Source organism: Pezoporus wallicus, unplaced genomic scaffold, assembly GCF_028554395.1.
Source record: "Pezoporus wallicus isolate ANWC-B61680 ecotype Strahan unplaced genomic scaffold, APGP_CSIRO_Pwel_v1 contig_7725, whole genome shotgun sequence".
NCBI classification, from domain to species: domain Eukaryota; kingdom Metazoa; phylum Chordata; class Aves; order Psittaciformes; family Psittacidae; genus Pezoporus; species Pezoporus wallicus.
The window spans coordinates 234,060-255,701 of NW_026638946.1; the positions used below are offsets into that span (position 1 = coordinate 234,060).

Here is a 21,642-nt window from a genome sequence, read left to right on the forward strand (position 1 = left end):
AAATCCTGGACAAGTCATCTGCCAAATATTGGCTTTTCAGAGTAGAGATGTATGTGGCACAAACGAAACAGACTTCGAAGGTCATGCTCAGACACAGTTCCCTACCAGCAACGTGCAAGCGTTGCACAGCAGACGATACAGAGGAGCAGTTTTAAGAAGCTGAAGATGGTTCATTTGCACATCTCTGCAGCTTACATCTGTATTGCTACAGTAATTCCTGTGAAAGCAATGGCTGAAACATTACTACCAATTGTTTCAGGTCAGGGACAACCCTGAAAAGGTGTCACCGAATTAGGGTGACACAATCTCTAAAATCTGGGGAAGTTAGCAGTTAAAAGCTTGGCCTCTCATGACCTTTAAGGATAAAGGAAAACACAGTCCAGCACATCTATTTGTGCTGCAGTCCCATCTCCAAGCACCCATGAGATTTGGCCTTAACAGATCTTTCAATGGGTCAAAACCCTTGCAAATACCCGCATCAACATACCCACATTCACGGGTGGTGGGAGGAGAGAAATAGGAAGGGATAAGGACACAAGGGCTGCTCTGAAGGTCCGTATGATTTGATGTAATAGACAGAAAACTGCTGCAAGACTAAGCACGACAGAGCCCTGCAAGGTGTCAGGACTCCATAGGGAACACAAGCGCACCAGTCACCTGCCTCCAATGTCCAAAATAAACAGGAACATTCACTCGGAAAAAAGGCAAAAGCAGACAGGACAGGTTTAAAGCTATGCCTCGCATCAAAGCATATCATGGCTTGAAACCTATCAAGGCTGTATAATATTAAAGGTCAGTGCATTTAATTAGTCATAGGAATGTCTACCTATGAGTTACTGTCAATGAAACATCAGCAATTACCTTTCATGTTTAAACAACCTTGCCCAGTGTTTTACATAACAAGGTGTGCATCACCACTCAAGTTTAAATGGGAAAATTACAATCAACCACTATAATAAGTACACACTGCAAGGCAAGAATCTCCTGATGAGAGCTTCAATAGCAGCAGCAGATGTGTAACTCCAGGATATTTGCTCCTTTCATGTTTTGTACCAGAAATAACAGGAAGATTTCTGGAAAAGAGTAACTGTGTAGTGATGAAGAGCAGGACTCGCCTCCCTCCACTCTGGCAGTACTTAAATCCAGCAGAGAGATGGATAATTAGATTTTGTGTGTGTGTGTGTTAATGCACGACGAATAGCTGTCTTTAGCTGATTTCTAGCTATATGTTAATATGGTTTTATGTTCCCTTTACTATGTGTGTGCATGCTTGGTGATAGCATTTCTAGAGATACATTAACCACCACTGATAACCTTGTGCTCATTACATCCACAGGGAAAGACAAAAAAAAAAAAAAAAAAAAGAGGAAAAACCCTAAAATTGCATTAAATCTATCTGATTTTTTCATTATCACTTCCTACCAGCTATCCCCAGTTAGGCAAACCATGCTCAACTCGGTTTAAAACACTTCATCACATTACTGAATGATTCCTTGGGGAATTTTCAAGAAACAGGTCTTTGCTACAAAGGACAAGTGACCACTGTGTTAACCCATGAATATAATGTATTCTATTACACTCGTCCAGTAAGTTTAAGGAACAGAGGCTCATAGATCCAGGAGGTTACTGAAAACTAGAAGGGAGAGTTAGTTCTATGTACTAGCAGGCTGTTACACAGCACAACTACTACAAACACACACATTGGATGCACCATAGTAACACCTACTGACAAGCGGCAGGCAGACTGAGACACCAATCAGTTGTAAAGAACCCATTTTCCAGCTAACGTTATGTATTTTGGCAACCTTATGCCATTAAAGCACTTATACAGCTGCCAAATCAGTTTTCCAGTCCTGCTCATCACGTGGCATCACTGCCATTTGTGGAAGGACCACCAGTGGGAAAGCTCAACCCATCTGGGAAATAAGATGCTGAGGCCACCGGCTTGGCCAAATCACTGCCTGCCAACCCTGCCTAACATGCAGCAGGCAGAAGTTACACAGTTGATTTGAGTTTTAGAAGCCAAAGGAGGCCTATGGAAAGCTAACCCTATACCCCTACTGCTTTACATGCTCATTAAAAGGAAGTTTCTTATTTTCAGAAGAATGATACAGGGATTCACACAGGCAGTGGATTTAATGAAAGCTCCCTTATACTAACATGGTTAGAGCTGTTAGCGTCCATGCTCTGCATGTATTCCAAGCACAGATTTTGTTTAGTATTCTTATTTTTATAGAACTGTTTTGGAGAGTTTTTTGACAAATATCTTCCTATGAGAATGCTCACTTGTCATAATCCAATATTTTCATGAAAAAATACCATGTTTGAAATCTCAGAATATTTTTTGCCTTGGGGAAAACAGTTTTTGGCACAACCCCCCTGTTCTCTATGCCATATTGCATTTGTGCTCCATTTCATGAAGTGCTCAACACTAGTTCCTTCAGAGAAACAATCCTGGATAGAAAAAACATCTCAGGTTTTGGACATGATGTGTTTACATAACTGGCTTTCTCATGCTAGTCTAAAGATGAGCTTTTTATTACTGCCAGACAGGATTAACTGTTGTCTGACAAAAACATGCCACAGTCAAACATTTAGAATGATCACTGGAATTGCAAAGGCAGGAACGTAAGTGGCATTTAACAAAACCACCAACACCTTAAGCCTCCCCTGTTATCTCTACCCTTGAAACCCCAAACCAAAGCTAACTCCAACTTGTTCCTGAAGACTCAAACATTCATAACTCCTGTTTACACCGGTTACAAAATATAGAAAGACTCAAATTGTTGCATTTGGTCTAATACCACTGTAATGAACAAAGAGAAAAAACCCCCACCCAAACAACAAAAGCAGCACTCAATACCTGAAAGGAGCTTTGTACAAGAGCAGAGGTTAAAATCTCATACATTCTAAAGATCAGGTTTTCATTTCAGTTAATTTTCCATACCTTTACTGTACCAGAGGTTAGTCTTCTAATAAAAGTCTGTCCCCCTCCCTCCCCTTTTAAAAGTGAATAATTTTATGAAGGAATTTATTAAAAATTTTGAAGTAGAGAAGTATTTTTACAGTTTTCTACAGCAATAATCATGTTCTGCTACTAGTAAAAAACAACTTCTCCAAGAGTTTTTATCATGAAATAGGCTGAAAATACAGACTTTGCCTGATCATTCACAAAGGTGATACTGAACAGCAGGATAATTAATCTACTCCAGTCATCTTGCTCTACAACCCAAGTCAACACAAGATACACTCAGTATTTTGTGAAAGGCAAATAAGCAAGGTTGGGATCTACTCCCTACTTTTTCCTTCAAATTACTTCATCTACTTCCATCTTGCCAGCCAGTATCCTCCTGAAGTGGACAGCTTGCTCAGCTTTTGTGGGAGATGATAGGCTGATCTCAGCAAACAGCCAAGCACCCTCACAAGCTGCTTGCTCACTGCCCTCTCCTCCAGGATGGGGAGGAAATAGAAGGAAGCTGAGAAGACTTGTGGATCGAGATAATACTTCAACAGGGAAAGCAAAAGCTGTGTGTGCAAGCAAAGCAGAAATAGGAATTCATTCATGACTTCCCATCAGCAGGCAGATGTCCAGCCAGGGGGTGAGTGGGGGGCTGAGTAGGAAACAGAAGGCCTCCACACAGCAACAGCCAAAGCATCGACACGTTCTCAACACTATTTTAGGCACAAACCCACAGGGCTGCTATGAAGATTGTTCTCTCCATCCCAGCCAGAGCCAGTACAGCAGAACAGCTAACTGCTTGTCCCCAGTCTCTGTCTCCAGTAAAGAGCACAGAAAATAGACCAGAGTTGGTTTCTTTGCTACAAAGACTCAAGCAGACTACTGCAAAGTAGCAGAACAAAAACTGTTACGAAGAAAACACCACAATATTATAGCATTTATAGAATCATAGAATGGTTAGGGTTGGAAAGGACCTTAAGATCATTCAGTTCCAACCCCCTGCCATGGGCAGGGACACCTCACACTAAACTATCACCCAGGGCTCTGTTCAACCTGGCCTTAAACACCTCCAGGGATGGAGCATTCACAGCTTCCCTGGGCAACCCATTCCAGTGCTTCACCACCCTTACAGTAAAGAATTTCTTCCTTATATCTAACCTGAACTTCCTCTGTTTCAGTTTGAACCCATCACCCCTTGTCCTATCACTACAGTCCCTAATAAAGTGTCCCTCCCAGTTTCTTCAGTATTTGCAGACCCACCTTTCTTCCTAAATGCACTGTATCTATTTTGTCATAAACCTCATACCATGAGCAAAGACTAAATATTCAAAGCATTCAATTTACATCATAGAATCTTTGACTGTCCTTGCTGTATACATTTAAATTGCGATTTGTGAGTCACAGTCACAAGAAACAAGCAAGTTTGGAGGGAGTTCCCTCTCAGCTTTTAACAATGCTGAAGATTATCTTGGAGTTCAATGGCATGGGTGATTAGTGCTGTATCAACTTTAATCTTCCTTTAACATGCTGAAAAATTATTGTCTTTGTCCTAACTTTAGAATATAGTTTCCAAGCTAGTTCAATTAAACATTCAGATATTGTTTTTAGGGTTAAGAATAGCTCTGTAAATACGCAAAACTATCAACTAAGGTGAGATATTATTTCAATGCCTGCAAGTTCTTACGCTTTTTCTTAATTAATTTTAAGCTTTAATTTACCATGAATATCCAAGAGTTATTTATGTTTACAGTTTACATATTGTATTCACAGGCATGAAAAACATGATTTGTCTCAGCTACTGAATCATCATTAGCTTTTGTTTCTACCTCTCCATAAGCAGGGTATTTTTAACGTATTCAACTGGAGTTATTTTTACCCAACAATGTATACAATTCTTTTTAATAACAGCAGTCATATGACAGCCTATCAGTACTTCTGAAACTTATTTTTAGGTAAAGCAAAAATGAAAAAGCCTACATAAAGGAAATATTGCAAGAAAAAAGACCCAAACCTCCTCATTCTCTCTATAAGTAAAGGCAAACATGACCAAAACTTTGGGGTTTTCCTTTTTTAAAATGTTCATAAAATGTTCAGAAAGATGCCATTTCTCTCCTCAAGAATTTGGATACAACTCTAAATAATCTCAAAATCTAGACAGAATTAAAACATATATTGAGCATAAGAGACAGCTCTCCATTACAGCAAATAACTGCTGTCCCTCATCCCTTTCAAAATACCCACACCATTTCCTATGAGGTGTGAAAACACACACGCATGCAGCCTTCCTTGGCAAAAAACCTTCCCATTAATTGTTATGAAGATGCCATTTTTAGGCTGACTTTTATGAAACTTGGATCCTAGCTACAGAATGATGCATGAAAATATACAAAGTACTGCTCCATCTCTGTAGCAGTCCTCCAGCAATGACAACAGGACCAGTTTGGAAATATTAGTCAATGAGGAAACTCTTAAATGCTGAGTAATTGATCAGAAAGTTAAATTATGGTGCAAAAGGCAGATCACAGAGCTCAACATATCCACACGTTTATTTAAGTTAAAAGGAATTCAATTTCTGCCATTCATTCAGTTGGCCCTCACCTTTCGCTACTTAAAAAGCAAAGTTACTTTTGAGATCTGGACTGTGGCTGACAGATGAATATGGAAACATAACACCTTGACTTACGTCTGAGTACCATATAATCGCTCACCTAGTCTGGTATCTTACTGTTCATATACCTGGTCTCCCTTTGTCAGAGGATTACCTGCACCACACTCCCATCTTCTAGAGCACGTGGTTAACAAACTCTTTGCTAACCTGAACATAACAAGCAAGACAAATTTCATACGAGAAAACAACAGAAAGGTCAAACAGCTTTTCTATTAAAATATGTTTTCCAAAAGTACTCACCAAGCTGAAAGAACCACTCCATTTATCTTCAAAATAAAGCTTGGGACAGTAAGGTTTGAATTGTGGGAGGAAATCAGCAAGGAAATCAAAACTTATTTCTCATAGAATACACGAGTTTGATGGATGCCTGCATGTTATCATTAAGAAAACCTGGTCTGGAGAAGAACTTGAATTATTCAGTACAAAACCCATTCAGCACACACAATGCAAGATGGAGGGAAAGTCAGCCTGAATCTTTAGATAAAGGTGAGGATGAACTTGAATTCTCATTGACTGTGAGAGGCTGTGGAGCAACAATTTCTGGGCCCAGAGAATTACCAGAATTACCAAGAATTACCAGTACTCGAAATTTCAAGTAACAAGTATATCTTCCTTAGTGTATGAATATAAATACTTATCAGTCCTTTACACTAAGAGATATTATCTTTAAAAAGAGTTCTTCCATGATGTCCAAATCTCTGTGGAGAGCTCTGTGTCAGGCATAAACCACCATGGACCACTTAATTTACTTCTGTGACAGAGGTACGCTATCATGTTTGACTGAAGAGTGCTGATTAGGGTGCATTCAAGTAAAAACACCCTGGAGCTCATGTGCTTCTCAAACACGTCTGAAGCTTCAACCAGTCATGGTGACAGGCAGCTACAAGCCTCAGTACATAACAGTAAGGGAGAACCTTGGCTGAAGTTTTGCCATTTGAGTGTGATGCTAGACAAGAGAAATGGCAGTAACTGAATTCCTCTTTATAATCCATCAGAATTCAAAGAGCAGGAGGAAGAAATTGTCTTTCCATGGGTATTGCAAGGGAAAATTTTCTAGCCAAGGAGCACATCCACTGTTAGAATGTAGAGGTGGACTCCAAAAAAGCCCTAATTATAATGCTTCCTATACTTACGTGCTCATCTTGGAAATCTTGTAGCCTGCTTTTCTTAATCTGTCACTACATAAAAGAAAAATGTGCATAGGACAAATATTCTTCCAATCTCATCAGACTGTTTCTGACCAAGATGGAGCAAAATTTAATACTCTCCTCTAGTGTTAACAGTACCGTACAATCCTTTTGCAACACAAGCAATGAAACCATACATGCATTTGCTTTATCCTCCTCAGAGTTTATTTTGCATGTAATTTGTTACTCAGTTTGTACTTCACATCATACATTTATTCCTTCTCTTGAAAAACGGGTTTGACACAGACACTTGCCTTGCATTACAGTTTGAAACCTGGAACTGGTGCCAGGAAAAAAACAAACCACCCTATAAACATATTAGATCAATACAATGTAAATATAACATGTATTAGAAGTTGCTCGTTATTTCACTATAAGAAAACAATCTAGGGGGGAAAAAAAAAAATCAGTTCCAGTTGCTAAAACAGTTCAGTATCTTCTCTTTAAAGTCTTAGTGTAACGGGAATGCTTTTATTAGCTCACTACCAAACAATGATCAAACTGGTGTAGAGGAAAATGAAGCATGATCCTAAACAGTGTCATGACTGGAATATAAACTTCTTTGTCACACAACATAGCAGACTGGGGATGTTCCTAAAGTCCTTTCAGTGAGAACTCTGCAAAAGACTGTTTTGTATCATGCTGCATTATTCCATCACTTATTTTGCTTAAGAGGTAAGCCACAAGTAAGCATTCCAAGAACTGTGAATACATTTTCAGTATTGGTGCAACTATTCAGTAATTTACACAATGGTTCACATAGGAAACTGGGTAAAATTATGACTTAGAAATGGTCACGGACATCTTCCTCTTTGGCTACTTTAAAAGTTAGAAAATTCAGATTTGTACAAAAGACATTCATTTCAGAACCAATTCCAATATGTTTTTTTAAATAAATGGAACAAAATAAAGCATGTCTCATTAATTTGGTATTAATTTTCCAGAATACTCTGCAATATATTTTCAAATATACAAAATCTTACTCTTTACAAAAAGTTGCAGCTCATGAAGGAACTCACTTAAATAATCTTAGCAGCACTTCAATAATGAACCACCTTGATTTTATCGAAAAAAACCCACCTTAGTTTGATCACCGTATTTTGAGACTGCTTCTTCATGAGAAGCAATGTGTCAAAAAGTTATAAAAGTGCAAGAACATCATCATGTTCCAAGCTGAAAGGCAGCTTCTGGAAATAGTGAAATCAGTATTGCAAGGTCCTGACATTAGTGAAATAAATGCAATAGGAAGAATTACATTTTCAATACATCTTCCAGTGTGGTGGTATCATTGAAGTATGAACAAAACACTCTTTTCACTGAACATTTTAGTCAACTATATAAAATAGTCATCTCTTTTTCCAGCTGCAGCAAGTGAAATACACAGACTAAGTGATTTGATTAGGAGCAAATAAGCAACACACACAATAGCATCAGCAGGTCACCAGTCAATTGACCTGCCCATTTTGCTGTTCAGCATTTTTTGTGCAATTTTAGTTAAATAAAACAATGGCAAAGTACTATACTCTCAGAGGACCTTCTCATCTATTTGCATAAACATTTCTAATTCCATGTTGGACTTCACTGAAGAAGAGGAGCCTCAAAATTAGGTCCCTCAAACCGTTAAGGCTGCCTTTTAGCCAAAAACTTCTATTTTATTTAAGCAAACTACTTACTTTTAGTAAGAAGCATTAATATATAATGAACATTTGAATTCACTATCAAAATGAGGCTTACAAGAAATTACAAACTTCAGAGCAGGATCACTCTTCTGTAAACAAAAATTTAATTGAGAATACCTGCTGCTTCACAATATCTTAAGTGTAATTTTGTACTACTAGAACTACAAACCCCATGTTTTCCTTTCTCTTTTGTAATATTTCCTCAAGAGGTTCTAGCAAGTCAAGAACTCTGCAATTACATGTGAATATTAATCTTACGTTTTAAACACCCAATATTACTATACTCAGTTTCAGAAAGCTTCATTAGAGCAAGTTTTGTTATGCTTAGTGCAAGTCCAGGATATCAGCACTTCTTCTAAGACTTGCTTCTTCAGTGACAGTTACAGAGAGCTTCCTTTTGGGACATCCACATTCTGAAGCACGATAGCCACTCTGCTTGGAATGTACACCTAGTAAAAACATGACAAGAACAAGAATAGCTGAAAAAAAACCTTCATCACAGAACACGGTTTCTAAATGTCAGTATGTGAAAAATACACACATGAAATATTTTAACTGCTAAAAATTGTCGTTTGTGCAATATCGTGGATCACATCAATCACATTTAAAGAGTGACTACTGATTGCTTAATCCACAACAATTGAACTACACGAGATAACCTAGAAGTTTAAGACAGCTTCATTGCAATCTTTCATCTTTCTTTTAACATTTTTTAAATCTTACCTTGATCTATTTTAAAATGACTACCAGTAGAGGGCCTCATGTGACTTACAATGACCACTTGCAAAAACCCGAGGACATCCCGGTCAACAGACTGTACAATGATAAATGGCAAAGTTTTGCAACAGTCTTTTGCTGTGAATTAAAGTTTCCCCAAGGTCTATGATGTCATTTCTTACAGGCAAGTACCAGCCATATGACACAGCAATGTGTTCTTCTCACTCTCGGCATCTATGGGTTCCAGTGTTTGAGCAATAAAACTCATTCTCAAAACTAGGCAGATTCAAAATTCACCATTAAATTATAGCACTTTTCTTAGCCTTTTCTTCCGATTAGCAATGAAAAAACAAACACACATAATCAAAAGACTCCTCATAGATTACAAAAGAACTTGTGGCAATACATTCTGCATGACATTCCTTCCAAGCAGAGTGGAGTCACAATCTGAAAACAAGACTGATATGTACTATCTACCAATTACCTTGATACACGGTACTCCATCAATTGTCAAGCGTATGAATGTGTTTGCTGAACATGTCAATATAAATGCAATTATAAAAGGTAACACAAGATTGAAGATTACTGGCTTCATTCTGACAACATGCTCTTTTAGACTACCCTTCATCTCTGTGGAATGTCTAATATTCTGCAATTTCAGCTATGTAATCTGCTAACTAGAGCCTTATGGAATGAAAGGCTTTCATAGTTCTCTAAACAAAACAAAGCAATAAAGCAAAAAGCTTTAGGAAAAGGAGAAAAAAAAAAAAGAACAGCTGATCACTGAACCAGACGGAGTTATGTCCAGTACTTCTTGAAAGGCAGCAAACAATGACTTCCCCTAAGGTTTCAGTGATAAATAGCATCTACAAATGTGCAGGAGAGGAAATACTTAATGAAGTCAACTAGCTCAGAACATAAAAAGGAGGGATTTTTAAATTGTGTATTAAGAAATTCAGTGCTCTGGGTTTACCTGATGAAGTGAGAGGAGAGAAAGAATAAACAAATCTTTTTTCTAAGAAGGAATGTGTACAGTACAGGGAACAAAAATTAACATTAGTACAAGACCCAGCAATTCTCAATTATATTCTGGTCAATAATATGTCAGATCCTAGGAGGAGTACATTTGAGGTCAATTTATATCAGCTAAGAATCTGACAGCAGTGTGGAAACATCCCACTCCTATCAGAATATAACAATTGTACAAATTATTGCATTTAGACTGATGAGAGATGTGTTTTCTGTTTGCCATGACAAGTTGCAACTGCCATCTTATTACTTTAGTCACTTCTTTTTTTCTTATTCAGGTAAATTAAACATGCATTTTAGTGGGTTTTTTTCCTTGATGGGCTTCTTGCTAGATCAAGGCTGAAATAAAACTCCAAGAAGCAATGATTAAGGCATGAACAATGAATAAATATTAATTATTGATTAAATATATTAATATTTATTAAATAGTCGTAATTATTTGTTCCTGTGCTAAACAATTTTTTAAATGGAAAAATACTACACAAGTATCAGGTAATTCTTGTTACAAACGTATCAGCATTATTCCTTCCTCCTCACTCAACAGAATTTCCAGAAATACTACAGTGCATATGCTTTATTATTTGTTTAGATAGACAGAACACAGAACATTTGTCTGAGGAAGAGGGACCAAGAAGGTTGGAAAGATTCCTTGTCTTTACCCAGATAAGGTGAAGTCAGGAAGACTATCTGCCCAGGATCCCAGCAGGGTTTTCAGCTTCCTCAGCCCAGATTTCCCTTTCAACTCCAGTATTACTCTTTTTAATTCAGCACCTCTCAACTGATCTATTGCTCTTGTAGTAACATATCCTCATTAATTTAATTTTATCTTCTCTATCCTTTTCATGAGTGCAATAGACTGTGTGCCATCCATATGCTACAATCTGCCACCAAATAGTGCAGTGCAATTAAAAACAAAAGTCATGAATCCATTAGTAACAGGGTAATGCAAGCATCTTACTGTAAGTTTGAGTCCAGAAACCTTCAAATAAATGAAAATATGGATGATCCTTAGCTAAAAGCTAATTAATTTGTAACACCAGGCATATTTGATATCTCTTGTTTAGATTAAGAACTCTACTTGCCGATAATATTTTAATGCATTGTTCTGATTCGTATCAAAACACTTAACATTATGGAAATAAATGTGCAATAGCATACAGTAAAAGGCTCACATCTGCAGACATTGAAACAGCCATGCTTCTATTGTATTACCCAGTTCTGTCCTCCTTAAATACTGAAAAATATGGCAGCCACAGGTTTGTTTTTTGCATATCCCAGGTAAAGTACCATGGATTCCCCCCCCCCCCTTGTTCTATGTTACTTCAGTCCAAATTACAATAATGAGTTTTAAAGAGAATTCCAACACACTGAAATGCATTAAGATATCTGCTTGGACATGTTATGACATTTGTCTGTGACAAACTCCATTCCATTCATCTTAGTATCCAGCATAACACATAACCCTAGTCCTTTTAAGTTAGGCTACTACGCAGCAAGTTGGTTTCTAATCTTTACTAATGCATAGGATTACCTTATAGAACTTTTCTTCATTAATTTTTGTTAAGTTTCTGTTGGCTAAATCCTCTAATTTATCAATATGTGTCTAGACTGGACTTCTAATATGCAATTTATCAACCATTCACTCTAATTCACTGTCACCTACAAATCTGCTGAGGGCACACTCTGTCTCATCATTCCAGTCGCTACTGAAGACTCCAAAACAGTATCAGCCCTGGCAGCAGTTCCAAGGACACTCTCCTTGGTAACAGTTAACAGCTACGACAACCAGAACACTGAGCCTCTGACTACTGAAACTGCAGCAGCCCATCCAGCTTTTAACCCACCTAGCAATCCTCTTATTCAGGCTGTATTTCCTCAGCTCCTACTTAAGAACATTGTAGGAAACAAAGCTGAAAGTCTTACTGCATTGACTGTAGCAACCTCATGCACACAGCCAGAGTCATTTCATCACAGAAGGCAATCAGGTTCATCATGCATGTTTCGCCTTTGCTTAATCCATACTGGCTTTCTGACCGACCCATCACATACAATCCACTCATTTGGATATGGATTCCAAGAGGAGGTAGTTCTTAACTTCTCAAGGGGCTGAGGTGAGAGGCTGACAGGTCTACAGATCCCTCAGCTTTCCTTTTAGCGCCATTATTTAGTTGTCAGAAATTTCCCCTTACCACTATGATTTTTCACAGATGACAGTCAGAAGCCTTACAATCACATCACTGAAATCTTTACAAGGGTCTGAGCATATCCCATTTATACACAGTGTCTTAAAGATGTCCCTAACTTATTGCTCTGCCACTTTTACAATAGTGTACTGGCACACAAAAGGGTCTGAGAGCAGGCTTTGCTCTCGGACACTTGAGGTAAAGAAAAAAAAAGGAAAAAAGGCATTGAATACTCCTGTACTGTGTATAGTGCCCATCACAGGTTTGATTCCTCCTTTTGTCAAAGAACTTGCATTTTTTCTTAAGTTGCTTTTTCTATTAGTATACTTGTAGAATCACCTTTTGCCACTGTTCATCATCTCTAGCTAGTTTTTATATACACAAAACATGGCCTGAGACAGAGATCTGTTTCCAGATAGATAAGTATAGTAAGAGTATACAGACATATCCTGATTAAAATCATCACAGGAAACCTAGGTATTCATCAGTACTATTAACATAGTAACATTATTAAGACAGATCACTTTTGATGTTTTTCTGTACCTTAGGAGTGTCTCAGAAGTTTATTCTTGTCTTCCCTTTTCCCTTTCACATACTGTTTCTGCATTACATACTTTCAATTACCAGCCTCAGTTCTACTGATCCCTACTCTTCTAACCTGCTTTTTCTGATTGCAAGTTTTATCCCAGTCATGTCTCCTTCACTATTCGACAAGGCTCACTTGATGAACCTAGACAGAAGTGAAATCCCAAAGTACAGAACACTAAAGAGAATACATTCATAGCTAGCCTGTTTTGACTATCATTCAACTAAATTGTCCTCTGAATCTGTCTTCTGTTTCAAGCTTTCTGTGTTCATCCTACACTCCACTCCTCCCCACCAGGCTCATCCGCATTGGAAACAGCCTTTGGAGGCCGCCACTCCCTGCTGAAAGCAGGATCAGCTATGAGGTCATACCACGTTACTAAGAGCTTCACATATCTCAGTGAACTGTCCCTCTGCTTTCTAAACCAATTGCTTCTTTATTGCTTAAGGCCCAGGAGGGTGTCACACAGTCACACACAAGCTCCACTGTTTTTAAGAAACCATGAAGAGATCTAAAACCACACATAGTAAGACTCATGAAGCCTCTTCTGATGGGGAATAAAGTATGGGGAAGGGAGAAAATCAGATCTGTTTGGGACAAAGTTAGGATGACTCAGCTGTAAATACAAGTTTTTGACAAAGTTAACATTCAAACATTTAGTCATCAAATTATCAACTGAGAGTCTTTTTTTTCCTCAGTGGAGTAGTCAGCAGGAGTGAAATGGAATAACTGTGGCTAACTTCACAGGCAGATGTGCTAACAGAGGATTATGGAGCCATGTTTATAGGTCAAATACATACAAAATCGGTTTTTGTTATCACCTCTGACCTTTTCATACTGCATGTCCATTTAAACTATGAGGCACTTACACTCTCTGAAACTAGGCAAATCCCACATAGATCAAGGCTTCTAGCCTAAAATAGCACAGCCAGTCTAATACAGAGACAAAAAAAAATTCAATCAACCTATTTTCCACCAACATACACAGTGCACTATCATGATCATAGTCCATTCATGCAGGCTATCTCACAAACAGGTTAAAACCAACTCATACTTGTTGAACATAAGACAGTTTTCAGCCATACAAATGCTTACTCCTTATACTTTTTCCCCTGGAAATATTCAGATAATTTCAAGAAATAATATATTATAAAAGCTAAGAAGAATGCTGGAATACCAAATAGAGAAATCACTTCTCAACAACAGCAGCTATGAGTAGAAATCTCACATTATGTATTTTGGGAGAGGACTACAATATACAGCAATCTTCAAACATCGCTAAAAGCTCACAAGCAAGAAGTTCTGCAAATGACAACTGCTACTTTCAGATCTGTCAGACTAGATTCAGTACCAGGTGCAAGCACAACTGAAATTGGCTGGAACTGCAATGAACTACTCTTCATCCCACTTTCAGGGCTGGAAAACACCAGGCCCTAAAAATCATTTCAAGGTCATTTTGAAACAGATGGGAGAATTACTAGAACTCAGAGCTAGATCAGGCACTGCAGAAAAATATCTGGTAGCGCATATTGCAGCTGGTAGATACAGAAGGCAATGTCACAAGAGTCTGTGCCAACATTATCCCAAACTTTTAATTAAAATGAGGGCTTTAGACAACCTCTTGTCTCTGTATCACTACTAATTGTCAGGCACTGACTATTCTGAGAATATAATTAACCATCAATGCATAAAATACATGATATTTTTGCTTTCTGACTAATCTGTTACACAAAACCTCAGATACTTGGGTTTTTATTTTGCTAGATATTGCATACGAGAAAGAAGGTATGCTCAAAATAATGTGAAGTTCTGCCTTCCAGGTTGTTTTTCAATTTACAGATGTATAGCATGAATATGCAGAAAATCATTTCTCAGACTGTCTTGCTTCATTTATGCAAAAGACATCCATGTACTACACAGGCTGTATCTCAAAATTTCTTCTCTATTATGTTCTGCAATCTTTTTTCAGGTTAAGAAAGAGTATTTTAAAAAGACAACAGAACCCCCTGTCAAAGCTAACTAAAATAGAAGACAGGATGAAAGAAAATTATTAACAGGATAACTTTAGAATCATTACACTTGCTTGTGGCTTTAAGAAGTCAATCAATGAATACAAGCAAATGAATTCTTAAGTCTTAATCATCAAGAGGTAAAAATAAGAAAAGGCCTTGCTGGTATTAAAGTCTTAACGAGTCCCCTAGTTAAAACAGTTCATCTTCTAGCTACATATATACCTTCATATAACCTGTATATCTGTGCATGTCAGGAGAGAAAACAGTTAAAGACTACATCAGTCCTTTAAAATTCAATACATAAGTCCTTATCATGAAAGTTATTCAAATGAGGATTTTCAAAGCTAAGGTCACTAAAAGCTTTTAGATCATCTCAGATGATGAAAGTATTTTAATTTGTCAATAGACTCAAGGAAGCAGGAAGTTGCACTTTGACATTGAATAACATACGTTAAGGTCAAGGTTAAAACCCAAACCCAGTAATAAGGATGTTCTTAAAATAAGCTATATATAATTTCAATTTCATTTAATGTGAAAAGACTATGTCAGTAGATGTCAAAATAGAGAATCAAAAAAAGCTATACTGGGGACGGGGGAAAGGAATGCTTTGACATCTATTTGTTTTCAACTAACTAGAAAGAACTACAGAAAAAGTAAAAAAGCTGAAATGTGTTAAACAATTACATTTTCCAGTAAACTGCATACTACTTTGCCAATGACACCACACACTGCAATATTCCTGCTTATTAATCAGTTCAGTTGGGATATAAAGTATCAAAGTATAAATCCCACCGTTTTCATATAAATTCTAACTTTCGGTGTGGTACAGAAATATGAAAGTTACTGGGACACACATTGATCTTTAGTTCCATTTTACAGTAAAATTCAGTTTGGATGCCTTAGAAAATACTGACAAAATATCTCAAATTACAAGTGTTATTAAAAATGGTTATTTTTTTTCCCCTCCCACCTGGAATTTAAACTTCACATCCAACTACAACCAGTAAATAAGGTATCAACAAATGACTTGGTACATAAAGGGGCACCAGGATTTGACAGGAGTTGAAATGTGTGTGGAGCACTTAATTTACATCTTGCAAAGAGATGGTAAAATAAAAACAAAACTAAAAGGTTATAGAAGGGTTGTAAAAGCACACAGTTTTCATAAAATGGACCTCAACCTTCTCCCCCCTATTATAAGAAAACCACACACAGATGTAAACAGGAATAAAACTGTGGGGAAAAGTCTATTTTCACAATGACAAAGTGGTTAACAGCTTGTTATGAGGAAGTCTGATTATGTGGAATGTTATGTACATTTCATATATTTGTTAAATTACAAAACAGAGCAAGCAGTGAAATGGAGAAATTAGATTAAAATTATGATTTAAATTATTCATATTACAAAGGACATTTTTTCTATGGAGTTTTCAAGGTATGTCTGATGAGTTTGAAATCCGGCCCTCTACAGCATTACTAAACAAACCTGAATCATCTGTTTATCAACAAAATTTTACAGTGAAATGCCTACTTTACACTGCTTACAAAGCTCCCTCTTCATCCAGGATTCTTTGCTCCAGGAATTTCATATCTCACTTCTTCTCATTTTGCAATGTCACTTTGAATATTTGTTTTATTAGGTGATGGTTCTAAAATGAATCATGTCACATCTAATCTTCTATTTTTGTAAAGTATTTGTGCGCTATTTAAGCTTGACTTGAGCAGCAGAATTATTGCATGTGATTTTGTTTTGTCATAGCCCTCTCGGCACATTTTGCTGACACACTTTAAGGGAGGTGCATCTGTCATCAAAAAAATACTTGTTTGAAGTTTGTGGTGGAGGAGGAACTAAAATTTTTGTAACAAGAAACTCATATCTCATGCATCATCGAAAGAGAATAAAGTAACTGTTAAATAGTAGGAAAAGGACCATTATGTCTTTATTGTGATGGCTTCATAGGTGTCTTTTACTTGGTGTCCTTTACTAGCATTTTACTTCTATGTAGAATTTGTGGCATCTTCTGGGGTGTTGGCTGAAGGTGGTCTATGAATTGGATTGCTGAAGGATATGCAAGAAAGGTAACGTGACCCATGCTGCCAGCTTTCTTTCTGACCCAACAGTGTCACTGTCATGCCACAGCCTATGCTGTAAAAGTGCATTTGCTGCTTTGCTTGTCACATGCCTTATCTTCCACATGCTCTTAGCAAACTGCATCTTCACATTTTGTCACATTTTCTTCTGTCTCGAGTGACTGGTGCAAACCATCTAAGAGTCTAAATGAAATACACATTCCATATTACAGTTAAATTGGCTTGCAAAAGTTAAACTACTGGTAGATAATTACGATGCTCTCCAATCATCAAACCAAGGTATTTGAATTGGACACAGAAAGCAAGAATTCTAGAAGCATTAATTTGCTAAATAACCTTCAGCAACGAAACCTTAGAGCCTTGGTTTCTTTGTGTGCAAATGAGCATAGATACTTAGCCACACTATGAAGTCATTGTGACACACAGGTACTTAAAAAAAAAGTCCCAAGATCCTTTACAACAAGCATGATGAAAGCACAAGAATTATGTCATGTAAGGAAACTGTTTTCAAACAAGCTAATGAGAGAAATGCCAACACCCTGAATACAACGAAACAGAGTAAGAAAGGCATACACAGATGTATTAGATATATTAGAAGGCTAAAGCACTTCTATTAAGACTGGCTGAGAGAGTTGGGTGTGTTCTGCCTGGAGAAGAGAATGCTCAGGGAAGACCTTGCAAAAGCCTTCTGATATCTAAAGGGGGCCTACACACAAGGATATACCTCCCACTTCATCTGTGGGAAAGTGCTTATCTGTTATTCATAACACTTTAGGACTGGAAATTCTTGAACCTCTTGATGTGAACAGAGAAGGTCTGACATTTTGCAAAGTTTTTCTGTAATCTGAGAAGAAAAACAGTTGGGAAATGGATGACTTGCTTTAATTCATGTTTGTGGAATTGAGCAAATAATTTTAAGAAAGCAACATGAGATTCAGTTTCTACAGAGCTTTAAATAACAAAGCAAGCATGTAGATGGAGTCTCTCAGACATGAAAATAAAGCAAATGATATTAAAAATGATAATGCAAAAGCATATCAGAAGGTTTTCATGCCTGTTGGCAAGGAACTCTCTGTGCCAGATACTTCAGGAAAGCATGCAAATTTAAATGCAATGTCAAAAGAGAAATATCAGTTAACATTATAGGCCATAATCAAAACTTAACACTGTCATCTCTACTGTATTGACACAAAGGCTAATTTCAGAAAATACCACCCTCCAAATTCTCTTAGAATAGAATCCATATTTGTCTCAGAGAAAAAAATATCCAGATGAAACAAAGAAATCTTACTTACCATAAGTGAATTAGGTCGATAATTATGAGGATATTCTTCAGAGAAGTACTCTGTACTGTGGTCCAGCCTTTGATGCCCTCCATATTCTCCATCATCAGAATCCAGAAGGATTTTATACTTAAAAAATGACTATTAAGGAACTATCCCAACTTACTGTGAAAGGGAAAATCAGTCAGAGCTGAAAACTTTTAAGAACTGCTGCAACATTATTCATGCCAGTATACTCATTAGAAAGCAAAAATAATCATTAAGAAATATCTAAGAATACTTAAGAGTGGAAAAATAAAAGAAACATATAGAAGCTGTATAGAAAATTTGGTTTTAGCATGGTGACTTCTAGTAAAGAAAGTACCTTCCAGACTCTTTTGGAATCTTCAAGGAATGGCTATTTTATATATGCATAGTATCTTATGTGATAAACTGGATTAAAATGTACCACTAAACGAGTGGGTTTGAATTGCTTTTAAGAAGTTATATAATTGTGACTGTCAAAATCAACTGATGTTTAGCAATATTTTATAGTCTGTCAGAATCTGATCAAGTATTAACGAGAAGAGGATATAACTTCAGAGCAGAAAACCCCACAATTCCGTAGGGATTTTTTCAAAGAGTTTGAATTATTATAGTACAGAGGAACAACAGAAAGCTTATATTTACTAGAAGTCCTTGTAAGAGACAAACATTCTGAATGCAATTGTTAAAATGGGGTGAGCTGTTTTAACAAAGTGTAACAACAAATTGGAATAATTGTACAGATACTTAGAAGGATTTAAAGAGATTTAGCAAAAAATAAAATATAAAATAATGTTTCAAGAAGAAAATCAGAAAACGTAAGGAAATAAATGAGAAAAAGAAGAACTCATATATATTCAAAACTAAATTTCTTCTTATTTGGGACAACAACAAATAGAATATTTTAACTTTAGAATTATTTCAGAATCTTTGAATTTCTCTTTTGGACATAACTAAAGCATCCTTTTACCTCCCTGTAGTACAACAGAAGACCTCAATCTCCACTCCCCACCTCTCAAAACGTATATAGAGAGAAATAACAGTGCTCTTTAATCCACAATGTGCTTCCTTCATTTTAAACCATGCGAGAATCTTATTTTACTAGAACTTGTATTTAATAGGATTAGGGAAGAGCCAAGCAACAGTCTTTCAGGTCAGTGGTCCTTAAACTATTCTTGGGTTTGTGTTTGCTCAGCCTTTTGAAAACAGTCCTGCTAAAATCTCTAAGGATCTTAATATTAACAGAACTGTTTCTTTATTTAAGTCTTTTTACACTACTCTATCAGATGAGTTTAGGGAATTTCCCAACCATCAAGTCTTTCAATTTTAAATCTCTAGCAATAAGAAAGACTGAAGTGTATGCAACACAAAAAGTAGCCTAAACTAAAACTAACTGGAAATCTACTCAGTTTAGAAGTATATTTCAGTTTAGAAGATTGCACACGTTTTGCTAACAGAAGGCAAAGAAGAAAAATAGATGCATATGAGGAAAAAAACAAAGCTGTCAATTAGCTACCAAATCACTAATGTTAAGTAAGTAATCCCTTCCCCACAGGTATTTGCAGCAAAATGAGAGAAAGGTCCCGAACTGCCAAGTTAGCTGGTGATTACTAGAGGGCAGGTGCTCAAAGGGAGAAACAACAGATCACCATATTCTCGAGCAAAATCTTTGTCTTTGTTACCTTTGGGAACAATTACACTTTGCCAGATTTAGTCCTAATGTTTTATATGTGCACTACATCCTCCCCCATTTCATTAAGAAATTCAAATTACCATTTGTTGTCATGTACAACATACAAAACACAAACTACAACATTAGTTACTCTCTCCAGTGCCCTTTCAAACCCAGCATCAGCAATGGCTGCTGCTATTCCACTGTATATTTCATTAACATGGCAGGGGAACGTCTCCCTCAAGCATTTCACTCTTTGCTCCTGCAATCCACTCTATACATTAAATTTAATAATTTATCAGAGTTGCTGAAAGCCCTGACATCTTTAATGATTCCCCTAAAACTATTTACATCAAATGAAATTGTTATAGCTACGCTAATTTTAAAGCAATTTATCCCATTTCCTTAATCCAGGCCATAAAAGTATGTCTAGTAGTGCTCTCTAGCAATATAAAGCACTGGAAATACTAACCTGCACTCTGACTGAAATAAAAACAACCCAAAACAAACCCATTTTCTGTTCAGTCTGATGCTGTGACTAAATTTCCTAACCACTACAGTGAAGGAGAGTAGCAAAAGCAATGAACTCTTGTACAGATAGAGCTGGAAATGGAAAGGCTGTTATTATCTACCACATTAATTACTGAATTAATATCCTTTTATGATGTTTCAAAATATGTATTTTAACATAATTTTTTATTTAATCTTATGCAGGTTTAATGACACACAAAGCATCACTAACTAAATGCAAATCATAAAATAGGATAATTTGTATTTTGCTCCTCAACCCTTACTATTGATAAAAAGAATCCACTTGTGGGGGTGATGGTCCAGCTTTGCAGAAGAGCAGATAAGAACTTCTACTGACCAGATGTAAAATGATGTAAGGCATACTGAGTATTTATAAAGAAACCACCCTTTTCTGCATTGTCTGGTTTGACTCAGATGAACATCTACAACAAATTGAATACATTCAAATACTGAGTACATTGGGATTTCTGTATTCTGTATGACAGCCATATTACAGACAGTGCCTATGTGACAGGTTACTGCTGAAGTTAGAAAGTGCGGACAAAACTGAGCAAGACTGGGCATGTAGGAAGGGTAACCAAACTTACACAAAAAGATTGTACGTGGTCGTGATGATTTTACCTTCATCTTTTCATAACCTGCTTTAAGCCATTATAGTTTTGATTTTATTGTACAAAATGTTTAAGCATCCGTATTTCTGCTTCCCTGGTGCTTTCCAGGCATTCAACTAGAGCATGGGTGTGTATGTAAATATTTAGTTTTAACTTGCATGTAAGTGAGCTCTCATTTTCTTAGTGCGCTTCTCAGTATACAAAAGAACACCTAATAATGATTTCATTTTTATCCCTTTCTACTGTTTCTTGGCTAAAAGCAGAAGGATATAGTTCTGGCAATACTGATGGGACAAAGTACAGACCAAAAAGGATAAAAAATTGTGCTGAAAGAATTTCTGTTCATATACAGAAACATTCAGAAAGTGAATTTAAGCCAAAAGAAAGAAATCTGGGCAACAGAAAACATG

The 21,642-nt window shown here is 36.8% G+C and overlaps 1 protein-coding gene across 1 annotated transcript in view; it reads right to left on the reverse strand.

Annotated features, from left to right (window-relative positions):
• Positions 1-6,952: 6,952 nt before the first annotated feature.
• Positions 6,953-21,642, reverse strand: part of GBE1 (1,4-alpha-glucan branching enzyme 1) — a 149,394-nt gene continuing 134,704 nt past the window's right edge. Inside the window, exons 15-16 of the mRNA XM_057413298.1 lie at positions 18,407-18,524; positions 6,953-8,942 (exon numbers count right to left, since the gene is read on the reverse strand). Of these exons, the coding sequence (XP_057269281.1) occupies positions 8,874-8,942; positions 18,407-18,524 (187 nt within the window). The 3' untranslated portion in view covers positions 6,953-8,873. The remainder of the gene's footprint in view (positions 8,943-18,406; positions 18,525-21,642) is intronic.